The sequence below is a fragment of the Carcharodon carcharias genome, chromosome 1, assembly GCF_017639515.1.
Source record: "Carcharodon carcharias isolate sCarCar2 chromosome 1, sCarCar2.pri, whole genome shotgun sequence".
NCBI classification, from domain to species: Eukaryota; Metazoa; Chordata; class Chondrichthyes; order Lamniformes; family Lamnidae; genus Carcharodon; species Carcharodon carcharias.
Window position 1 is genome coordinate 41,367,296 of NC_054467.1, and position 25,015 is coordinate 41,392,310.

The 25,015-nt window shown below is 45.3% G+C and overlaps 1 protein-coding gene across 1 annotated transcript in view; it reads left to right on the forward strand.

Moving 5' to 3' along the window:
* Positions 1-25,015, forward strand: part of nudt6 (nudix (nucleoside diphosphate linked moiety X)-type motif 6) — a 132,756-nt gene that overhangs the window by 56,209 nt on the left and 51,532 nt on the right. The window contains exon 3 of the mRNA XM_041188660.1: positions 12,923-12,978. Coding sequence (XP_041044594.1) covers positions 12,923-12,978 — 56 coding nt within the window. The remainder of the gene's footprint in view (positions 1-12,922; positions 12,979-25,015) is intronic.

Sequence of the window (25,015 nt, forward strand, 5' to 3'; positions counted from 1 at the left end):
TGCTGAGGAAGAGGAGGGCAGTTTTATGGAATGGATGTAGCTGGAAAACACAGGATCTAAAGACTCGCTCAGGTTCGATTCGGACTCCAATGTTAGAAATGGTGCAAATTGAGACCATAGCTAGTAAGGAAGGATGGAATTGGTGGCAAGGGTATTGAAATCCTGATGAGGTCCGATGACAATAGCTTCAGCCTTCCCAATGGCTGCTGGATCAAATTACGGTTCACCCAAGACCTAGATGTCAAACAGTTTGTTAACACAAAGGCAGCGGGTCACAACTGGCGGTAGGGAGTTAGAACTGGAACTAGTTAAATAATTACAACGATCATGTTTCTTGTTGAAATGGTTTCTTTGCAGTTTATCTCACTTTTCTTCTCTCTAAATCTGATCTCATCATAGGTCCCAGACGAAAATTTGCAAATAAGTAAATTGGATACAACACAATAATTTCCTGTTCCCGAGACCAGGGTTTTTCACTGAGTGGGCGGGCGCACACCTGACCCACTCGAGCGTTAAATGACGTGCGATGACTTCAGGTGAGCGTCCTGACGTCATCACACACTCGCACGATATTTCGGTTGGCGGGTCTGCGCAGGAGTTGGCAGCGCGCCCACCAATAATTAAAAGGCCTATTAAGGCCATTAACAATGCAATTGATTTAAATTTTTCGCTGCCCGTCCAATCATACGATTGGCAGGCAGGCGAAAAGGCCAGGCAGTCTTTGCATTTTTAGTGAAACCTCATCTACGGACGGGATGAGGTTTTGATCCATAATTAAAAAAATAAAAAATAAAATTCACCCTAATTTCTAACATGTCCCTGCTCATGTGACAGAGTCATGTTTGTTAACATTTTAAAAATCTTTATTATTCATTTTGAAAACTGTTCACCTCCCTGAGGCAGCTCTATGCCTCAGGGAGCTTTTCCAGCGTGCACCCGCATGCATGCGCGAACTTGCGCGCTCGCCCTCCTCCCCTCCACACGGGCAGCGCTGCAGTGCACGTTTGACGCTGAGCGGGACTTAATTGACTCACCAGCATGAAATTGCGTTCCGGCTCTGATTGCGGGCGGCAGCTGGCTTTCCACCCGCCTTCGCCGAGCCCGCCATGCAAGGGCAAAATTCTGCCCCTAGAATTACTTGCTTGACCTTTTGTTTTATAACTAGCTGTAACATTACAAATGTTTGATCTATAGCTCCTAAATATGTGTACAATATTAATCTTTTAAAATATTATTTTCTGTTAATTAAAATCAATTTTTAGCCAAACAAATGTATATAAAAGGAAGGGATCCTACTCAGAAACTAATTAATCTGATAGTTTTTGTAGAACATGCCCCAACATGACTGAGGTTACATGCCAGACCGTAATAATCAGTAGACATGCTTCCTTTCCATCTGCATTTTAAAGTGCTCTTCCTACGTAATTTGGCAGCAGTTTAGTTAACATAAAATAGAAGATTTCTTCCTAAATGGCTGACTAAATCTTTCATCTGAAACCAAATGTCATCAACATGGAATTTTCTGAATGACTTAATGTTGCACAACAGTGTGGGAAGTGAATGATGCATAGACTAATTTATAATACAATGTCCACTGAACCATCAATTTAACAAAAACAAAGTCAGTGCTGTGTCAAAAAGGAAATTAGAAATATCAAGTGGCTATTATGAAGGCTAATCTTTGAAGATCCACTAGGAATTAAATGAGCTCTACTGTGTCCCATTAAAAAGGAATGTGTTGATTTTTCAGTTAATAAAGTGTTATTTCTTTTTGAGAACCATCCTGTGCTCATTCTGTGAGATGGATGTTGAGATAAATTACTGAATGGGTCTCACTACATTTAACAGTATTTTTATGTAATCCTATAACCTGACATCAATTAGCTCTTTAAGATCTAACAAGCATAATTGCCATTAATGGGAAAGGAACCTCTCAGGATAAGTATCAGTCATGGCATATATGAGCTTTTAATGGGCCTTAGATATTTAATTATTTTGAAACAATTGAAGTAAAGCATTCTTAAAATGATAGTCTCGGTAATAATGACCATGAAACTGCTAGGTTGTCATAAAACCCTCTGGTTCACTAATATCCTTAACGGGAAGGAAATCTGCTGTCCTCACTTACTGTGGTCTATGTGTAATTTCAGAACCAAAGCAATGTTGTTGACTCTTAATTGCCCTCTGAAATGGCCTAACAGTGGGTGACTTGAATGTTTCCGTATTCTCTCCTAGAAAAAAATAAATTAAGCTCGTTTTTATGTTTATGTGGCCCCTGACTGATTTTGTCTATGTGTGATTGGCTCCTCATAAGAGAAAGGTTCACCAACCCTGACCTAGACACTGGAAAAGACAAAGGCACACTCTGCCCAGTTGACTCTGAAATATCCTCCTCACTAACATTTGCGGCTAAAATGGAAGAGCTAACCCCCAGGCTAGTCAAGCAACTGCCTGATACAGTCATACTCACCAAATCATACCTAACAGCCAATGCCCCAGACTCCTCCATCACCATCCCTAGGTATGTCCTATCTCACTGCCTGGACAGACCCACCAGAGGTGGTGGCGCAGTGGTATGTAGTCAGGACTGAGTGACCCTGAGAGTCCTCAACATCGATCCTGGACCCCATGAAGCCACATGGCATCAGGCTGAACACAGGCAAGGAAACCTCTTATTGATCACCGCCACCTAAAGTCCTCCATCAGCTGACGAGTCAGTACCTCTCCCTGTTGAACACCATATGGAAGAAGCACTGAGGGTAGCAAGGGCACAGAATGACCCTGGGTGGGGACCTCAATATCCATCACCAAGCGTGGCTCGTTAGCATCGCTAATGATCGAGCTGGCCGAGTTCTGAAGGACATATCTGTCAGACTGGGCCTGTGGCAGGTGATGGGAGAACAACAAGACGTAAAAACCTACTTGATCTCATTCTCACCAATCTACCTGTCATAGCTGCATCTGTCCATGACAGCACTGATGACCACACCGTCCTTGTGGAGACAAAGGGCGGAATTTTCTGAGCTTGCTGGCGCCGGGCGTGATGGGTGGCATGCACAGAAAATATGGCGTGACCTGCTTCACGACGGGGTGAAAGCAGGTTGTGATCATCCGCTCAGTGCACCAATGGTGGGCCGCATTTCCCGCCATTGATCGTCAGGGAGCTAATTGTAATACACCAGCATATAATTAAAAGGCCATCCCGCCAGGCTTTTTGAACCCCACCATATCATCCATCCACATCAGCGGGAAAGCACGTCGACGTGTTTCCCAACAGCACACACGTGACATGCACTTCGCAGCCTTCACTTCGGGGAAACTGAGGTGAGTGAGCAGTTCTCCACAACTTGCATGTTGTTTACAGTTGGGGGGGGGGGGGGGGTGGGGGGGTGGGGCGTTGGCAACTGATGCCTGGCCACTGAGGTGACTGCTAGGGGTGCGGGTGTGTCCAGGGGGCAAGTGCTGGCCAGCCTCGGAGGCGAACGTTGTCAGTGGGCGCTGCATCCTACAAACAAGGGAATCGAGGTGGGGAGCAGGGTAAGCAAGGGAAATGGCCACGCATTAGGGACAACTGTAAAACCTGACCATGCTTCTGCAACTGAGACAGATCAGGCACAGCCACAGTGATATGATTGGGTCGGGCTCCTTGCCTGCCATGCAAGCAACGCAGAGACACCAAAGGGCCACCAAGCGCTCCATACCTTACCCCCACTACCCCCAACTCGGCACAGACTTCAAGTTTGCCACTACTTTAATGGACCACAGAGCAGTTGGACTGCACATGTTATACAATCTCCTTCCCAACGATGGCCATGTAACAGTCACTGCTGGAGGGGCTCACAGCTCCTTGCAATCTTGGCATCCCAGTTTGGACCAGTGCCCTCCATGTCGCAGGTTGACAGGGCAGCCATGCAGCGCACTCATCTCCGGCCATTAGAGGGGCGACCAGCACTCTGGGAAGCATTAAGGGGCAGTCACACACGACCAGGAAAGGTGCTAAGTACAGCCATGGTAACCACGTCTCTCTCTCTCTCTCTCTGTTTCATGCTGCAGGAGGACCACGTCAGGATCATGGATCCTGGTGACCTAACTATGCCTGATGGCCTACAGAGACCGTAGTAGACTGAGGAGAGAGTGACTGAGGCTCCTGGCTACGCAAAGGCAGGAGCAGCAACCTCATGAAGAAGGGGCAGCAGGGGCTCCTGCACATGCTGCCCAGAAATGACAGTGAGCTGTGGCTGCTCGGCGCCTAACGACGCCCAGGGTCTATAGATGCTGCCTGCCATTCCTGCAGATGACTGCAAACCAGTGTCGCCGATGATTGCGCATGCCTAGGGAGCTGGTGGCTCACATCTGCCACTTACTGCAGGACTTGGCACCAAGGGGACATGGAGGGCATCCACTACCAGTGGCTGTGAAAGTGACTGCGGTGCTAAATTTCTATGCCAGTGGCTCCTTTCGGGGCTCCACAGGTGACCTCTGTGGGATTTCGCAAGCCACCACCCACAAATGCATCTACGAGGTCACAGATACCATTTTCTCCATGGTACACAACTTTGTGCATTTCACCCAGGACCGGGACAACCAGGATGCAAAGGCCATTGGATTTGCCCTGATCTCGGGATCCCTACAGGTACAGGGTGCAATTGACTGCACTTGTGGAGCTCAGGTCTCCGTCGCTACACTCAGTGGACTTCATCAACTACAAGGGCTTCCACTCACTGAATGTGCAGCTGGTATGCGACCACCAGAAATTCATCCCGCAGGTGTGCGCACCGTTTCCAGGGAGCGTGCATGACGCCTACATCCTAAGTCGCTCACAGAGCCCTGCAGTCTTCAAGGGTCCACAGAGGCTGCAGGGTTGGCTCCTTGGGGACAAAGGACTTCAGGGAGAGTGTCTTCAGATTCCTCTTCAGAGGTTTCTGCGGGGCTTGATTAGAGGCCCTGGGTCATGGGCTCTGTCAGCTGTTTGGCCCATGTTCCTGCAAAAGCAAGGGGAGATACTTAGTGCATGGCCTGTGAAGGAGGACACATCACTCACAGCATGGTTGCCTGATAGATGTTGCACTGCTGGATCCTCATTTAGTAGAATAGCACCGACCTCACCGTCAGCACAGAACTGGTCCCAGTCATCGCTGGCCAGCTAGATGGCTCTGTTTTCAAATTCTGTCAGAACTTTGATCTCTGGCATCCCTCCACCTGTCTGCGATCTTTCCTTCCTGTTGTGTGTCAGTTTGTCCTGCATGGATAGAGATGGGGAGAGTGTATCAGGACGCCAGCCAGGCCAGATGATAAGTGTACCTGGCCGTCTGGATGGTGAGTGCCCCCATGGATAGGATGAGGACAATGATGATGTGTTTGAAAGAGTGAATGGTGATGTCCCTTGCACTGGCAGTGAGTGAGGACCCTGTGGATGTGTGATGGGTTTGTGAGTGTGTGAGTTGGGAGTGATGAAAAGAGTGACTTATATTGCTGTTCCTTCACTGCCACTGGGTCAAAAATCCTGAAACTCCCTAACAGCACTGTAGAGATGTACCTAGACCACATGGACTGCAGCAGTTCAAGTTGATACCCTTCCAACACTTTTTCAAGGGACGATTAGCCTAGGGCAATAAATGTTGGCTTTGTCAGTGACACTCACATACCGAGAATGTATAAAAAGAAAAATTATCTTGTCATCTGCAATTTTTGGATAAGGCTGGAAGCCTCTCAAAGGTATCATATAATAATTAAGAAAAATACTTTAATAAAGTAGCGAGGTTGGAATCTCCCCTCTCCATTTCAATACGGCTTATTTTAAATGGATTATTTGCTGCTTAAAAGGTATGTACTGGACTGAAGAACAAATTGAAGCCTTTTTGCCCATTACAAAATGTTTATTATATGCTTTATAAATCAGCAAAATGAAAATTAGCTTCTCTTCACTCATCTATGGATCTCCATAGAATACACTTTACACAGTGGGATACTAAATAGTTACTTCAGATGCATCGCTGCAAGAAATGTTTGTTGATTATTTTTTGTCCCTGGGTATAGTTCTCCACTGTTTGGTCAGTTTAACATTTTGGTCGGATGCAGATAGAAAGGCTGGGAGATGTCCTTTGAACTTCACAAGCCGTATATGTGACAATCTAAATTTTTGCACTTATATATTGGAACAAATGACATTAAAAATAAACTGCTGGGCCTCTAGCACACGAAATATTCTGGTAAACCATATTAACAGTGGGAACCATACTACATTACTCCCTAATCAATTTTGCATTTTGATAATTTTGGCTGGGTAAGTTCGCACTCTGATTCATTGGGCACACTTATGGCAATGGGGAGATTAAATCAAAGGAAAATATTTGGCATGAAAACCCAGACATAACATGCGTGTATTAGCTGAACTTCACCTCTTAAAGATGCAAAAGTAGGGAACAAATATCAAGAGAAACACCATCTGATCATCAAAATAATGGTCATAACTAAGCAGAGAGGCTGGGACCCTCCCATATGTTTCAATGTGTGTTCATGTGCAGGGATTATGGCATGTTAAGCCCCCAGAGAGGAAGACATGGAGACTTTGTTGTCTATCCATCCATTTCCTGGATCATGTATAGTAGAATTTTTCACTTTCTTCAGGAAGAGAAATGGGCCATGAAATTTAATTGCTTCAATTTTTGAGAACAGGGACCACAGTTGATGGCATGCTTGCACCTGTTAAGATTGAGGTGAAAAAGACACAAAATTGGTCTACTCACCTCACCTGAATATTTCTGCATAGGAATCTGTTCCACCAGCACTGGTCTTCTCCTCTCACCATTGCTGGCCTGGTCTGCACACACAAAGTTGCACCAGCAGCGTTGCTCCCTAATCATGTGGTACAGGTACCCTGCTTTTTCTTAAAGACAGGCTGCGCCTTAAAGGGAAGATGGTAGAAGAAAGATTGCCACAGTGAAAAGTGTTGGAAATTAACAGCAAGCAGGACACACAACAGGTTCCAGACTGGCTGATGTGTCACTGTATGCATTAGTGGTGCAGGAGGAAAGCTGCCATGTTCCCACAAAGGGCCATGAGACCATCAATGGCCACTCTCAAAAGAGAGTGGGAGCAGGTGGCCAGGGAGGATAACTGCTGCAGCCTGGACCCGAGGACCTGGCAGCAGTGCCACAAGAGATCCAATGACCTTGCACAGATGGTCAATATCAGTGAATACGACTTCACAAGAAATCTTATACTCACTGCTCTACCAAATTGTCACGCTGTGCAGTGCACCGTACCTCTATCTTTCATCCATCAGCAGTCCCCAGCAATCAGGACTCAGCCTAACATTCAGATATTCCACTTCATACACAACTCCTGCTACTTCCACTTATCTCCAGCTATTCAGCTATGACAGGCACACCAACAAAACACAGTCATCACAATCACTGACATTCTTCTCTTTCTCCCATTGCACAAGGTCACCTTGTACAGAAGGAAGCAGAGCAGAAACCATCATGCCTGGATCCCTTGAGTCCTACGATGGAGATGGTTCTTAGTATCATGAGCCAGCAGTGATAGAGCCCATGGCATCCGGTATTGCTGAGAACATTTGAGGGCGATGGTATATTACTGCATTATGTCCCTTTTAAACTCCCTGATCACCCTCAGTCTACAATTTGACATGCTGAGAAATCAGCAAATGTTGTGACCGTAGACCTCTTGCTTTCCACTCATTTGCTTTCCGCTCATTCCTCACCAACTTTCCCTACCTGATTTTCTGCTTTTTAACATCCATGACCTGCCTAAGGAGGAGGAGAGAGAGAAACTAATGAAGAAGCCCCGTCATTTCATCTGACACTCCCAGCCACCAGCTCAGATATTGGCACTGCATGTACCTTGGAGGTTAGTGTAGAGTTGGCATCAGGATATGTTGTGTCATCTGAGCATGAGTGGGCTGCAGCCAGGCCAGGGTTAAGGACTGTTTCTTTTGCTATCTGTCCAGAAGGTGAAGACACAGATGAGTTCTGTTGCTGAGGTCTCAGATGAGGATCTCAGTGGAGTGGATATAAGAGAGCGGCAAATGAGTATGCACACCATACCTATGGATTCATTGACCTGCCAGACAGTCTCCTGTCACTGTTGAGGAGCATGGAGGAGTTTGGCTGCAAATTAACATAGAGCATGGTGCAGAGCTTGTCTTTTCTGTAGCCTCTCCTCCATGTCCGTGTTGCTGCAGATCCAGAGGCACTTCCCTCATTACTTCCCTCAAACCTGGAGCAGCCTTTGTGTGGACAGTTCACCTCCTCCTCCCCTGCCATCCATGTGAGTATGCAGCAACACTCCCTGGCAAAAGCATCAAGCCTTCCCAAACACACTTCTGAGTACTTTCAGACACTTTTCATGGAAGAGGTTCCATAAATTTTACTTACCTGCAATCAGGGTGCCTAGCCCTATAAATAATGCTACAGAAGGACCCATCTTGCTGTTTCACACTTCTTTTTTAAGAACGGAGAACGCAGGCATTGCCAGGACCTCCATTGTCCAATTTTGGGATCCCAGTATCATTTCAGCCGGTTGGGCTGCATGCCGTCAGGAAAGTGTAGTTTCTACATGTTTGGGTGTAGGCAGGGGGCATAGCTGTGTGCACCTATATCATGAAGGCCATGCAGGTAATGACCTGCAGCGGTGCCTGCCTCTGAAGAATTGAGGCAAGTCTGTGTAGTACCACATCACTACACGATTGAATTTCTCTCTTTATGTTGTCAAGTTCAATGATGCTGAAGGTCTGTGCAATATCTTTGACCCTGTAATGATGTAACTGGCCTCCAGGAGGCATCGAGTAATCTTTGAAATCAATAAGTAAAAGAAAACATTTAGAGAAAAATATTTCTGGATGAGTGCAGTTAGATTGGGCTTGTGACAACAATGTGAGCTTTATAAACTTATGCACTAAACACCCACCTGTCAGCTGAAGTTAGCTGCAGTAAGCTGGCTGGCAAGGAGTTATGTTATCTGATGGAAGCCAAGAATCCCAGCCTAAAGTAGACAAAAAAAATGGCAACTTGTCTCACCCCAAATTTTGTAGAAAAGGCAGATTAGGTAACAGACTGACTCAGTCCTTACTGTTAGAGGATTATGTTAGATATCGATACAGTTTGTTATGGGAAGAAATTAATGATGGCAGTCAAAGAAGAATTCTGGAAATAGAAAATGTTGGTCTAGATATTTCAGGTCAGTGTTCCATTTTTCTCATAATTACCTAATCTTCCAATTCTGTTAAACTTGGCCCACTTTACACTGCAACTTGTGGCAGTCTAAGTAATATCAATTTAAATAAGGAGTGTTCAGTGGTTTTGTATATTGTCCCTTTATCTCTGGGTTTGCTTTGACTCCAAGGGCAGGACTTTCCATTGGGTTTTGGGACCCCAATGTTGGGACCAAATGGGGATTCCTAGCTTGCATTTGCTGGAGGTGGCCTTCTGATTGGTACCCTCTGCTCTCGCCATCCTAATAATGCCAGCAAGCAGTCTCTCGATGCTGGCAGAAATTCTAAACCCTGGGAAAGGTGGGTGCTGCCGAGGCAGGGTTCGGCGGGGGAGGGGGAGAGGGTGGTGGGATGGGTCAGGGGTTAGGATAGGTTCGGTATCGGGTGGTGGAGGGTAGTCAGGGGGTTAGGAGGGTAGTCTGGAGTGGGGGTAGTCAGGGTATCGGATGAGTAGTTGGAGAGTGCAGGTTTAATCGGGGGTAGTTGGGGATGACTTAGTCGGGAGGGTGGGGGTTTAGTCAGAGGGGTAGGGAGGGTATTTGGAGGGGGGTGTAGCCAGGTGTTGCAGCGGGTGTAGTCGCGGTTAATGTTACAAAATGCATTTGCATTTTTAACCTGACGACCTATTGCAAACAGAACAGAAAACAGTTTTGTCAGAAAACAATGCAGGAAATCAGTGTTTTCAACTTGGCAGTTGATCTTACCACATTTAACTCTTATAAATTGTGGGTTGAGAAGCAAAATAAATAACACCATAGGTATTCAATCCTGTTCCCCACTAAGTGACCAACCCCATAATAACCATCCCTAAGACTGAAGAAGACCCCCAACTCTGATCAGTGCCTGATTAGCACTAAATCGGTTCAAGGGGAACATGGAATGACTGCGGCTGGGTTGTCCCTGGCTCCCCACGTGATGGATGGGCCCACTGCTGTGAGCATTAAATTCCATCCTTAGAATTGGGAGTGCAGGGCATAATTTTGCAATTTGTGCATTAGGCAAACCTTGGAAGTATTGTGAACTGCGAAGAGGATCATGATAGACTTCAAGAGGACACAGGCAGGTGATGGAATGGATGGACACGTGGCAGATGAAATTTAATGCAGAGAAGTGTAAGTTGATACATTTTTGTAGGAAAAACGAGGAAAGGTGATAGAAAATATAGGGTGAAATACCAAAAGGTTGCAGGAGCTGCAGGATCTGGAGCTATATGCACAAATCACTGGCAGGGCTGGTGGAAAGCAGCTCATAAGATGTGGGGGATTGTAAGGTTTATAAACAGAGGTATAGGGTACAAAATCAAGGCAGTTATGGTGAATCTTTATAAAACACCAGTTTAACCTCAACTGGAGTATTGTGGGCACCACACTTTAAGAAGGATAAGAAGGCAATTGAGAGGTTACAGAAAAGATTTATGAGAATGGTTCCAAGGATGAGGGACTTCAGCTACATGGATACATTAAAGATGCTGGGTCTGTTCTTCTTAGAGAAGGGAAATTTGAGAGGAGATTGGATAGAGATGTTCAAAATCATGTGGGGGCTAGATAGAGTAGATAGGGAGAAGCTGTTCCCATTGCCAGAAGGGTTGAGAACCAGGGCATACCGATTTAAGGTGAATAGCAAAAGGATCAAAGGCAATATGAGAAAAAATACTTTAATGCAGAAAGTGGTTAGGTTCTGGCATGCACTGCCTGAGAATGGTGGAGGCAGATCCATTCAAGACTTTCAAAACAGATTTGATAATTACCTGAAAAGAAAAAATTTGCAGTTATTGGGAAAAGACAGAGGAGTAGGACTAGGTGAGTTTCTCTAGTGTAGAGCAGAACAGACACAATACACCAAATGGCCTCCTTCTATGCTGTAACCATTTTATAATTCTGTAACATTAGGAAACATTTTTTTCACAGCATTACCTGAAACTTGAAGGGACAAAATTTACAGGGTTACGGGGAAAGAACAGGGGAGCATGCTTCATTAGATAACTCTGCCAAAGAGACAGCAAAAGCACAATGGACCAAATGGTATCTTTCTGTCTTGTATCATTCTATGATTATATGAAAAACTTGGTGTAGAAACAGTTTAACATTTAAGTGCTGTCTGTGAAACATATTTTCCGCTTTAAAAATGTGGCTGTGCTATCAAACCTCCTATCATGACAATGTTGATACTAAATGATACAAGCTGTAGCCATATTTATGTTCATTTCACTGATTCATGTAACTTCGAAAATTTGTAAATGTTTTATTCAGGGGAACTGAGATATTAAAATCCATGGTACACTGTAAACACCTGTACAGAAACTCTAATGCACATGAATCAAGACCCTGACATTCAGTGGGCCTTGATTGAAAACATTGCTATTCCATCAATTCAAAAATGCCCAGTTGGCTTTTAACCAGTTCTCAGAATAAAGGTCAAATTCAGGTTATAGAGACCATTTAGTTATAACCATTGCAAGTAACAAGTTGCAGTTAATTAAAAAGAAATCTGCAGTTCGTCTGATGGCTGAACTTGTAAGTTTATTATGTATTGTGCACTGACTTATCAGACCTCAAATATAGAGGTCATGGAATGTTAGAGGTGACATTAAGAAGAAAATAAATCAACCACTGTTTTCACTCATGATTATAATATAATGACTCTTGCTGAAAAGTACTTTTGTGTGGTTGTCAAATGAGGATATGACTGGGCTCCTGCTGCCAAATAGTTTACAATTAAAGGACTGTGGTATTTTCTACTAACAGGATGCTGCTGTCAAGCCAAAAAGACGTTCTGCCTACCATACAAATGAATAATGCAGTCTATGAATTGTTGTGCCTGTGCTATGGCAGATACACGGGCTGCACGTCCCAAATGACTGGCAGATCATATCAAGAAGCACCTCCCTTCGCAATAGGCGACTGGCCCATACTTGCAAAACTCAGAACATAATGTTTAATGTTAAATGTGATTCCGCGATTGGACATCACTTGCTGAAGAATCCCATGTGCTAAGAATTACACTAACAGCCAAGTTAAGATTATCAGTCGGCCTTGCAATGTGGCTCACTTACCCTTGCCAGAAGCTACATATATTCTTACGCTGGGACCTGTTCTCATAAGCAAGAAAGAACATGTTGAGGTATTGCCCCCTTTTTGAATTAAACAAAAGCATGGGACAGTAGTTTCCTGGGTATATTCTCCATGTCAATGCTTCGACCAATGAGAATTGACTTGGCAACCAATCAGCACCCTTTTCTCATGTGATATAAATTGTTGCTCCCTTTGAAATTTAGCATTCTTGCATTTGTCCTGATGAGTACAAGATGAAAAGCTTTGACAAGTATGAGTCTTTTTTTCAGCAATATAGTATTTCCCTTTGACTATTAAAGGATTTTGTTTTTCAGCTTTTAATGTTGACACATCTTTCATTTAACCTCTGGAGCAGATTCTGTTCAAATTTCTCTAAGGGGTGATTCTTACAAATTAAACAGAAATAATTTTAGGATAAACACAAACATTGTAAGAAAAATTCAGAAATGTAACAGTCCTTTAAATGATATTAACTTATAAAAAGGACACTCAGATTTTATTTTTTATAATTTTGTGGTTTTCAAGGATTTTTTTTTTCTGCTAATTTCCTGAGATCTACAAATCTGTACTGCAGGCTGGGCACCCATTCAATCTTTCTTTCTTGTCCATCTTACAGGTGCAGTACTCGATGAAACTACTGGTAAAGTTCTGGTTGTGCAAGATAAAAATAAGGTAAGTTGAATGTTAATGAACCATTGACATTCCTGTCAGGTAAGCATGTCCATGTTCCAAGAAAAAGCCTGTCACTGACAACATTTGTTTGATTGTTGTTGGCAAAACATCTAATAAGTCACCTATTCATATACTGGTCAGTTAATTGATGTCCATGCACTGTGATGCACTTACTTCAATGGAGAATAAACAAAGTTGTATTTTACCTTTTGCTTAACCTACAAATAATCTCGCAGTTTGTGTTACAAACCTGTACAAACCTGCATGAAATTTTCCCGCAGTATTGAATACAAGAATGAGGGAAATCTATTTATCATGACTTTATACATACAGCATTTGCTATGCTTCAGTCCACAATCTGAACACCTCACACTGGCAGCCTACATTCTCTGGACATGAGACTTAAGGTACAAATTAACAGTTGTATGTTGGAGTACTTCCAAAGGTCATGCACATTGTTTTTGGTGAAAAACCTAATCATAAGTAACTGGTTTATTCTTGTTGAGGTATAAGGTATGAAAATATATCAGTTGATGTTTTTATGTATCATCCCAACCTCATTAGTGAAAGTTTGTCATTTATTTTTAACTAAGGCGATTAGATGCAATAGAGCAGTTTTTAAAGAAAGGGTGAATTCTCTGTTCCCGTACTCCCAGTGAGAACCATGTACAAAGGGATTTGAGGTAGGGAAAAGGTTGCAACACAGCAAATCTATGCTGCATTCCACAGGTTGCAATCCTATTGTCCCAGGTGATAAATATACAGGAGATCAGTAGAATAGATGAGTAACTGGAGAGATCCCAGAAGAAGGCAAAACCCTCTGTCCCTCAAGAGTCTGCTTATGTTGTTCATGGAAACAGCATTTATATTTGTGTTACGTATACCACAAACGACATATATATTGTAATACAGGTATTTTCCCCCCATCCTGGGAGTGAATATCACTAACAGTTGGGAAGTTGATTCATGAGGTGACACCAGTTATTGGATAGGGTGGGCGCCTAAGGGCCAAATGGCCTTTTCTCACCATTTTATATTCCTATTTTGTATTCAAAGATATTTGGACAAACTAAATGAATGGGTCAAGCAATGGCAGATAACTTTTAATCTTGGTAGCAATAGGTTAATACTCAATGATTAAGTAGAAATTGGCCATTTTGCTCAATTGGGCTATGTCAGTGTTTATTCTCCACATAAGCCTCTCCTCCCAATCTACTTCATCTCGCCCCAGCAGTGTATCCTTTATGCACGTATCTTGCTTCCCCTTAAATGCATCTGTGCCGTTCACCTAAACTACTTGTGGTGGCATGTTCCACACTCTAACCACTCTCTGGGTAATGAAGCTTCTGCTGAATTCCTTATTGCAGAGATTCCCAAACTGTAATTCTGTCATATCCCGTTCCAGATCTGCCAGCTGTCTATGTATCCCTACCAACTTACAGGTTTGGTATTTTAAACCACTTAATGCCCAAGCAATATACAAAATGTACAAATCATATACACATATATTGCATCGTTGGTCCCTCAATATTGGGATGAGCTCTGCCAGACTTCATGACTTATGTGTCCTTAGATGACTCAGCAAGTCAATCTCAGCGCCACACGTCTTTGGACAGAGATGACAAGAGTTGTGCTAAGGGAGGCGGGTTCTCCAGCCAGGGATCTTGCCCCCACCGTCCACTTTTATTGCTTCTCCGCAGCAGAGTCCATGTAGTCAGTCTCCGACTGTGCTGTGGCTCGTCGGATGAGACCTTACCATTTTCAGGAGGCCACCACACATATATACAACTTAAACAATAGTTCAATAGTAATATTGACCATTAATATGATAGATGATTTTATGTATTTGAGTATAAGCACATAATATTTGGAGCGATAGGTGAAAGTTTGCATCCTAAGTTGTTTTCTATGCAAAGGCATTGACAATATTTTGATTTCATTTCAGTGAGTGATTAAAAATCCATTTTCACACAGGTAAATTTCAGCAAATGGTATTAAAACCTTGACAGCCCTGCCTGACAATTTGTATAAATCTTTTTGCATTTGGACCAATGTTCCCTTTAAGCTGCATGGCTGCACAGCAATCTAAAAGTTTCCGCACAGGCCGAACAGAAGTTGGCCTCTTTAAATTACTATGCATGCATGGTCAAGCAAAACATTTAAAAGCAACTGTGCACTCGCAGACTCTTAAAAGAATTTGAAGATATGTTGATTTGAACCCAAAACTATTACTGGAACTCAATCTTGAGTCCATCATCCGTTGAGATATCCAACAGAATCTCTTGTTCTTTTATTGACAAGTGACATGGGTACTGCAGAAAAAAATTGTAGAAAGTTAGCAGACCCAGCTGTTCTCATTGCTTATTGACGGAAAGGAACCACGTAATTGCCTTACCAATGAACTGTTGCTTGATGCAAAATTTAACACGGTCCTGCAACTGTAGTTTATTCACTGTTAGGAACTCATGAATGTTTGGGAAAATTTTAGTGTTTTCCTCCACAAAGTGAGCCCAAAATTACATTTATCATTGACTCTGTTTCATCCTATACATTGATGTTGGTTGTATTTAGCCTTTGAAGTTCAAAATGTAGCTCACTCAGGCTATAGAATATATCTGACAGGTAGCCCAGCCATGAGAGCCAGGATGGATCATAGGAACAGTGGAAGAGTAGGAATGGGTGGTCTATAAGGAATAACGACCTCAGAGTGATGCTCAAAGAAATGTGCCAAGACCTGGCCATATGACAGCCATCAAACTGCTGTGTGGTGCAATAAATGTACTTCCTTCCTATCTCAGTGCATCGAGCAGAAGGTATTCTGGAATTCAAGGGTTGAGCTTTTATAATGTTTGTCATTTTCACAGCATTGTCCAGGGCCTCCTTCAAGATGTTAGGCATGCTTTTTGGTAACGAGTGTTTCTCTATGTACAATATACTGCAATATATCCACATAGTATTGGCAGCAACTGCTCTGATAAACGTCAGTACTGCACTGTCCCTCTCAGTCATTGACTTAGCTCCATTGGTGTAGAAGACAATACTTTGACCAGACGATATCATGTTGATTTGTAAAGTTGCGAATCAACCAGAGAATCTCCTCAGCTGTTGTTCTGGCAGTGTTTGGCAAAACAAAATACTTTTCATTATTGCACTTTTGGAAATATACCTCACATATGCAAGGCAAGGTAAGCCTGCCACATCAGTGGATTCGCCCTGCTGTAGATTGAAGTACTGACTGCTAATAACACAGTTCACTCATTGATTTAGGACATTATTGGCCAAGTCATTAGTTCAATGTGGCACTGTTGTTTGATAAGGGCTGAGTCTTCAAGGGCCTTAACATTATCATCAGCAACAACAGAATGCAAAACTGTCTTGCTCGCCATTAGCTGTGATTGTGTCAATTTGAAAAATTCTGGCAGTTAGCGCTTATGTTCTTCATGTTTTGTTTCCATGAGTCTGTGTAGAAGAACTAGCTTTAGGCTTTTATTTGATAGGACTTCACCACATGACACATAGTGCACCTGGGGTATTCAGCAGCTTCAGTCCAAGTAGATCCTGTTTTGTGCAAGGTATCAATGTTTTGCTTCACAGGCTGAGATTCACATGTTGAATGAATAGCTGTTGTCTCACTGGTGATTTAAGCAAGTGCATTGGTATGAACAAGACGGATGTTGTTACTTTGTTTCTCAGCACTAATACTTTGTGTTTTTTTAACACTACCTGTCTTTAGCCATCTGTCCATTTTTAATTTTTATTGCCCGGAAGATATAGTTATAATGCAACATATAGAACTGAAAAAATCCCCAGGCCCCCAAAATAATCTAGTGTCCCAGGGTGGAATTTTCCGTGCCCATTGGCGGCGGACGTGTTTGGTGAGGTGAGCGGACAATATGGCGAGAAGGCCAAAAATCGGTTTCACGCTGTCATGAAACTGGTTTGCAATCAATTCCTACACCCATCAATGATGGGCGCATTTTGGGAACTTCATTGTGATACATCTGCATATCATTATAAGCCCAGCTTGCCGGAATCATCACTCCATGTCAAAATTACTACCCATGTCAGCTGGAAAACATGCCGGTGCACAACATGTCTTGACAAGTGTGATGTGCAGAAGCCGGGAATTACCATCAGGGCCTTGCTCATATCACGGACATCCAAGGAACAGAAGATGCTGGAGCCCAACAGCAACGGGACCCTGGAGGAATGTTCATCGCATGCTTAGTGAATTCTCGTGGACATGGTTCCGCCGCGAAGAAGCTCACGGAAGGTCGAAAGTCACCGTTGAGGGTCTGCTTTGGGAATACAGTGTCATGGCCATGGTCTACAACGGATGATCATCAAACAGCTGGAGAGGAAGGTCCAGCTGTGAGTGGGAGGCGAAGATGTCGGGGGTGGGGGGGTGTTGGTGGGAGAGTGAGGTCTGTGTTCGACTGGGGGAGAAGGTATGTTGGAGGGGAATTGAGTTCGGGAGGGGGGAACGAAGGTGTCGGGTGTGTTGAGGTTTGGTGGAGAGAAGCAAAGGTGTCGGGGGGGTGATGTTTCGGGGGGGAGGAGGGGGTAATGGGGGAGAGTACAGCAACTGGGAGGCAGGTGTAATGGGGAAGGAAGGAGTGGGCAAGGAGTCCAGAGAGGGGAAGGAGTAAGGGTGGAGGAAGGAGTAAGGGTGGAGGAAGAAGTAAGGGTGGAGCAAGGAGTCGGGAAGGGGGAAAGAGTAAAGCCGGAAGAAGCAGTAAGGGGAGGAAGAAGTAAGGGTGGGGTAAGAAGTAAGGCTGGAAGGGGGAAGGACTAAGGTGGAAGGAGTCCAGGGGTGGGGAGGAGTCCGGGGAGGGGAGGAGTCCGGGGACGGGGGAAGGAGTTCCAAGGGGGAAGGAGTTCCAAGGGGAGAAGGAGTTCCAAGGGTGGAAGGAGTCCTGAGCGGGGGTTATCCAGGTAAACATGCAAAGGAAGGGTCTTTGGAGTCAATGATTGCCTCCTGGGGAGCAAACTGAGGCTGGGCATGGTAGGATGGAATGGTGAGAATGAAAGAGGGCAGAGTGAGGCGGGAGGTGAGGATGCAATAGCATCGGTAGAAGGGACAGCGAGGGTGGTTGATGGGGACTCAGAGGCAAACACAGATCATGGGAATGAGAAGGAGGAGGTCAGGGAGGTTATGTGGATGGGGATGGGGGTTTCAGGAAGGAAGGGAACGTGCACAGTCACCTGGGCATCCCCAAAAGAAAAGAGTTGTGGCTGGTAGGTGACAGTGGGAAGGTGGAAGATTATGCCAGGGCGTCGACAGTGATGGGGGAAAGAACATGGGTGAATGGGAGAGGGGAAAGGACAGGTGACCTGAAGCAAAATGTTAGACGCATCATGCTTGCAAATCCAAAAGTGAAACAAGACTTGTGGTAGACTAGAACAAGTGCTGCATGGGAGTGTGATCAGTGGGTGGACAGAGATGCAGGTCAGCACGGATGGACAACTGAAAGCAAACACCAGCAGACAGCATTGAAAATGCTCAGGACATTGAGATGAGTGTGATGGGGGAAGGATCCACATGCGTGGGAGCATGCTTGCATGAGGCTCTGAAAGGCCCTGCCAAACACACACTTCTCCCTCCAAAATCACCCGTGGTCTGACTGCGTACAGCTGAGCTGCTGGTGAGGGGGGGTGATGCAGGGGGATGACTTGCGAATGTAAATGTAGCTGAAAGACACCATTACACATTAAAGTGAATATACTTTCAGTTTATAAAGTGACAAAATGCCTAAATTGGGCCACTCCATCTCCGGTCTGGGACTTCTCCCTGCTACTTTGAGCTAGCTTCTCCTGTATGAAAACAGATAGAGGGAGTGTGAGTAGGACACTTGGCACTGCTTGAAATGTTTGTGTAGTGAGTGGAGCCATGGACGGGATGAGGACAGGAGCTCGAGAGGATATAAGCCTGATGAAGATGTGAGAGTGTGTGAGAGTTAGTGGTGTTGTCCCTTGAGGTGTGAGATCCCTGTGGATGTGTGATGGGTTTGTGAGTGTGTAAGTTGCGAGTGATGAGAAGAGTGATTTACCCTTGCAGAACGGATGAGACTTCATCCTCTTTCGACACTGGGTGGCTGTCCCCTTTTGCAGGGCATTAGTTCTGACCGCTGTAGCCACCGCCTTCCATGCTGGATTGGTGACCTTGCTTGCTGGTCTTTGCCCAGAGTGCAGGCGGCCCTCGATGGTGTCCAAAAGGCGCTTAAGAGTACGCGTCACTGAATCGAGGTACTGCAGTCTTCTTGCCTTTCGGGGCCATGTCTTCTATGCAGCAGTCCTGGGCTGGAAGCACTGACAAGTGTGCGTGTGGCTGCCCTTAAAAATGGCATGAGCTGATAGTGTGGCGGGCGAATGAGTGCACCCCTGCCACCCAAACGGTGTGTTTCCTGGGGAGGCATGATTAATGAAGTGGGATTAAGACAATACAGCATGAAAAGCCATCATTGTAGCTGGCAGGTAAAATGCTCTTTTTCCTGCCCATTACCGTACAGTGCAAATCTGGGACAATTCAGCACCTGACCCCTACTCAGCAAACAAATACCAACTGCCTGGGGTTCACCAAACACCCGCTGCTCCCCAGTCCCTATCAGGGCCTGCTATTGGATGCAGGCAGTAATTAGTTCTCAGTATCTAGAGTTATAAACGTGGTCCACATGAGGCAACCAACACTTACTGAGTTTAAGAGCAGGTAGCTTCTATTGATAGTGTGGCGGGCGAATGAGTGCGGGTTAATTCAAAAAGCAGCCCAAGAGGAGCTGAAATCCCAGTCTGAACAAAGTAGCCAGGAGTCCCAGACTGTTGTTCCTTAGCTCACGCAAAGGAGTAGACGGGCCATCGGCTGAATTTGAACAGCACACATCAGAGATCAGAAAGATTATGTCAATTAAATCTTATTTGCATTTTTGGAAAATCACAAAACTTCAGAGGCCTATTGTGGGATTGCAAGAGAGCTTTCATTTTACAGAGAAATTGTACATTACAAATGAAGAGAAAGCAATGGACAGAGTGCACACACGAGAGAGCAGAGGAAGTACGCAAGAGATAACCAGCTGAGGGAGCCAAGACAGTGCATGAGAGCACAAGAGGTGACATGCAATACAATCTGCCATTTGATAATTTGATCTCATTTGATAATTTGATCTCATTTGATAATTACATCTCATACCACGCATACCACAGCTTGGAATTGCTATTTTATTGTATGTTAGTGACTGTTTTATATTTATGGCCCCTAGTTTTGGATTTTCCCACAGGTGGAAGAATAGGCCAAGATAATGTCAAAAGTCTGTCATTCCCAAAGTTGTAACCAGAACTGTGCACCACTTCCACTTTCTCTCTTTTTGCCTTTTTCCACGTGATTATAATTACAATTCTAAGTGCCAGCAGCATGCATGCAAAACATGCAATTTAGCTCCAGGGGATACTTTTCATTGGTAAAACCTGCCATCAGCTGGCAATGCAGCATCTATGGGTGGCCAATTAAAGAGACTCCTGTTCAAAGAGGGAGGCTGTGCATCACAACCCGGATGTTCCACCACTGGCAGAGAATAGCATAATCTTCACAGAAATATCTGACTCTCTCAGCAGACTATCCCCAAGTTTCAGCAATGCCTCTCTGCGCGTTCTCCTCCAGGCCGTCAGGGAAAAGCGGGAGGTGCTCTTTCCTGAAGATACCAAGGCAGCCTGGATGGAGGTGGCAACTGTGGGATCACCTGCCGAACTTTGGGTCCAGTGCAGGATATGGAGTAACAACCTGCTCTGATCCGCAAGGATAAATGCCGGTTTCGCATCTTCAACAGGAGCCTCTTGCATGGTCCTCAGTAATGTAGATGTGCGAGTGGGCAGCAATGCTAGAAGAGTGCATGTGTGATTAGCTTTAGTACCACATGGCAATTGAGGCCAAAATGTCTGGAAGTTTGTCTTTTGTGTGCACTTAGATGCAACATTTGAATGACCCAGCCGTATGTATGTGTGGTGGGGATAGATACAGACAAGGGGGGTTAAGTGTCACTTGACATGTCACCAACTCTGCACTTTGTCATGCAGAACAAGCAGACCCACAATGCCAGGGAGAGGAAACACACAAGAGGAGGTATTCCAGACCTGGGCTCCTCACAGCCGCCAAGGAAGAAGTGCTGGAGATCACTGGCGAGGAGGGAATGCAATTCGTAACAGATGGCGAGGCTGGACCAACCAGGAGTAAGGTGGAAGAGGCAAACCAACCTGCTGGTGGCAAATGAGCACATAGGATGGTTGTAATGAAATGTGTAGCACTTAAACTGTGATGATTCTGAATGCAATTCTTTTTGTTTTACACTCCATTCATCACCATCCAAGGACGAGGCTGCCGCCAAGATAGGAGTCAGAAGATGGCACCTCTGGGGATGAAGCAGTCACTGCCTCAGAGGATACATCATCATCTGCCTTACCATCTACCTCAGCCAGCACAATTACACACACGTGATCCACGGAGGGTTCGCATGAAGATTTGGGAGCACAACCTGGCGAGCACAAAGCAGACATATCCCAGCAGGTGAGGGAGGATCTGACAGCCAGATCCGCAGAGGATCGGAGGACTTCTAGAGATCAGGCTCCTGCTGAGCTCATGCTGATGACAGGCCTCTGTTTGCGACCACAAGAAGCCCACTGGACATGCTTTAGAGGCTAGGGGAAAATATGGTGGAGATGCCAGGGGTTATGCACAGCTTTGTACAGGATATGAAGGAGTCCATGCTAGCCATGAGTTCTTGCATGTCCCAGGATTTGAGTGCATGGCTTCATCCATGAAGTTGATGGCAACTGCCCTGGAGAGCCAGGTCAAGCATTCAATTCATATGCACTCTGATCTGCATTCCATCACTCTAGCCATGGAGTCAGTGCAGCAGTGGATAAGTGGGTGGGGAACAAGGCACTTGGACCTCCCTCCAGGAGCTCCTTTCCCTCAAGGAGACAGGGAAGTGCCATCACGCATCCAGATTAAGGAGGAATGCCTGCCAGCTGCCCCAGGGCCTTCGTCTCAGGCACCCCCCGGGTTAGCGATTGCTTCTTCACCCTCTCCACCATTGACCCCCAACAGCTCCAGCTGGTGAGGCCGAGGGATGCCCTTCCACCAGTGCTGAAGAACCCCACCAGTAGGCTGGACTCCTTAATGTCCCACGCCTCCAGAGGACGCCCGCCATGGTCATCCAAGGCAAAGGGGCATGAAACTGAGCAGACAGCCTCCACCTCAGTTGCTGATGTCATGTTTGCACTGAGATGTAGTGGAAGAAAAAGAAAATCGAAAAAAGTATGAGCACTAAGGTGGCATATTTGATTTTTCCATTTAGTTTTGCATTAATAAAAAATGCACAATATAATTTTTTTGTTTAATCATTCATAGTTATTGAGAATTGTTGGGGCCTGTCGTATTATCTGATGTAACAGTCATGGCCTGCTCGAACAGCGGCCCGAACAATCCCCATCCACCACTACTCTCCTCCATCTGGCTGAACTTGTTCTCACACTGAACAATTTCTCCTTCAACTCCTCTCACTTCCTCCAAATAAAAGGTACCCGCATGGGCCCCAGCTATGCCTGTCTCTTTATGGGGTGTGTGGAACATTCCTTGTTCCAGTCCTACTCCGGCCCCCTTCCACAACTCTTTCTCCGGTACATCGATGATTACTTCAGTGCTGCTTCATGCTCTCATCGGGACTTGGAAAATTTATTAATTTTGCTTCCAATCTCCACCCCTCCATCATTTTCATGTGTTCCATCTCTGACACTTCCCTTCCCTTCCTTGACCTCTCTGTCTCAATCTCTGGTGATAGACTGTCCACCAATATCCATTACAAGCCTACCGACTCCCACAGCTACCTCGACTACAGCGCCTCACACCCTGCTTCCTGTAAGGACTCCATCCCATTCTCTCAGTTCCTTTGCCTCCGTCGCATCTGTTCCGATGATGCTACCTTCAAAAACAGTTCCTCTGACATGTCCTCCTTCTTCCTTAACTGAGGTTTTCCACCCACGGTTGTTGACAGGGCCCTCAACAGTGTCCTGTCCATCTCCCGCGCATCCGCCCTCACGCCTTCTCCTCCCTCCCAAAAACATGATAGGGTCCCCCTTGTCCTCACTTATCACCCCACCAGCCTCCGCATTCAAAGGATCATCCTCCGCCATTTCCGCCAACTCCAGCATGATGCCACCACCAAACACATCTTCCCTTCACCCCCCCCGGTGGCATTCCGTAGGAATCGTTCCCTCCGGGACACCCTGGTCCACTCCTCCATCACCCCCTACTCCTCAACCCCCACCTATGGCACCTCCCCATACCCACGCAAAAGATATAACACCTGCCCCTTCACTTCCTCTCTCCTCACCGTCCAAGGGCCCAAACACACCTTTCAAGTGAAGCAGCATTTCACTTGCATTTCCCCCAACTTAGTCTACTGCATTTGTTGCTCCCAATGCGGTCTCCTCTACATTGGAGAGACCAAACATAAACTGGGTGACCGCTTTGCAGAACATCTGCGGTCTGTCTGCAAGAATGACCCAAACCTCCCTGTCACTTGCCATTTTAACACTCCACCCTGCTCTCTTGCCCACATGTCTGTCCTTGGCTTGCTGCATTGTTCCAGTGAAGCCCAACGCAAACTGGAGGAACAACACCTCATCTTCCGACTAGGCACTTTATAGCCTTCCGGACTGAATATTGAATTCAACAACTTTAGGTCTTGAACTCCCTCCTCCATCCCTACCCCCTTTCTGTTTCTTCCCCCTTCCTTTTGTTTTTTTTCCAATAATTTGTATAGATTTTTCTTTTCCCACCTATTTCCATTATTTTTAAATCTTTTATGCCCCCCACCCCCACTAGAGCTATACCTTGAGCGCCCTACCATCCATTCTTAATTAGCACATTCGTTTAGATAATATCACCAACTTCAACACCTCTGTGTTCTTTTGTTCCTTTGTGTGTGACATCTTTTGATTATCTGCTCCTATCACTGCTTGCTTGTCCCTACAACAACACCCCCCCCTCCACTTCTGCCTCTGTCTCTCCCCCCCCACCTTAAACCAGCTTATATTTCACCCCTCTCATTGTAAAGAAAAATCAGTACTGTTGAAGGGTCATGAGGATTTGAAACGTTAACTCTTTTCTTCTCCGCCGATGCTGCCAGACCTGTTGCGTTTTTCCAGGTAATTCTATTTTTGTGTTGGCCTGCCCCATGTTTCTCACAATATGATGGCTAGAGAGGAGATAGAGAAACAGACATTATTCCTGAAAGGATGTGTTGTGTCTTCGTGCATTCTTTATTGAATGTCCACGTGAATTGTTACTCCTGCGATGATCATTCTGTGAAACATGGCTTTAAATGCAGACACAGAATTCTTCCCTATGTGTACACTCTGGAAGGTATCGGTCCACTTAATCAGCTATAAATGAGACAGGTGTAGTTGCATTCAAAGCACTTGAAGCATGGTGCTTGATCAGAATAATTGGGCAAGGCAGGCTGTTGTGTGGATGTCCATGTACCCCTAAGATGTTCCTGGTTCCAGCTCTCACTAGTGAGTGTGTGACAAAGCTCTGCTCTCCATTCTATTCTAGGTGGTAGAGGATGCAGATTTAGAGTTAACCCAATTGGGGAGGATGGCAGAGCCAGGTGTACACCCCAGGAAGGCGATGGAAGTCAGGCAATGGAACAATGGTCATGCAGATGCGTTATTGTTGTACGAGTCTTGTGCAGATCAGGTTGTCCCTAGCATCCCTTGCATGTCTCTCCACAGCCCTGAAATTCATGAAAGGCTCATTTGGATTTACATGCTCTCCCTCATGCTCTAACAAATCCTCCTTGTCTGAGGAGGGCTGATCTTCCTCATGCTCTTCCCCTTGCAACATCTGTCTGCTTTGCAGTGCCAGGTTGTGCAGTGCACAGTAGACCACTATTATTTGTGACACCCGCAGGGGTACATATTGCAGGAGACCCTCCAGACTGGTGAAGGCAGTGGAAGCACATTTTACGAGGACCAATGGTGTGCT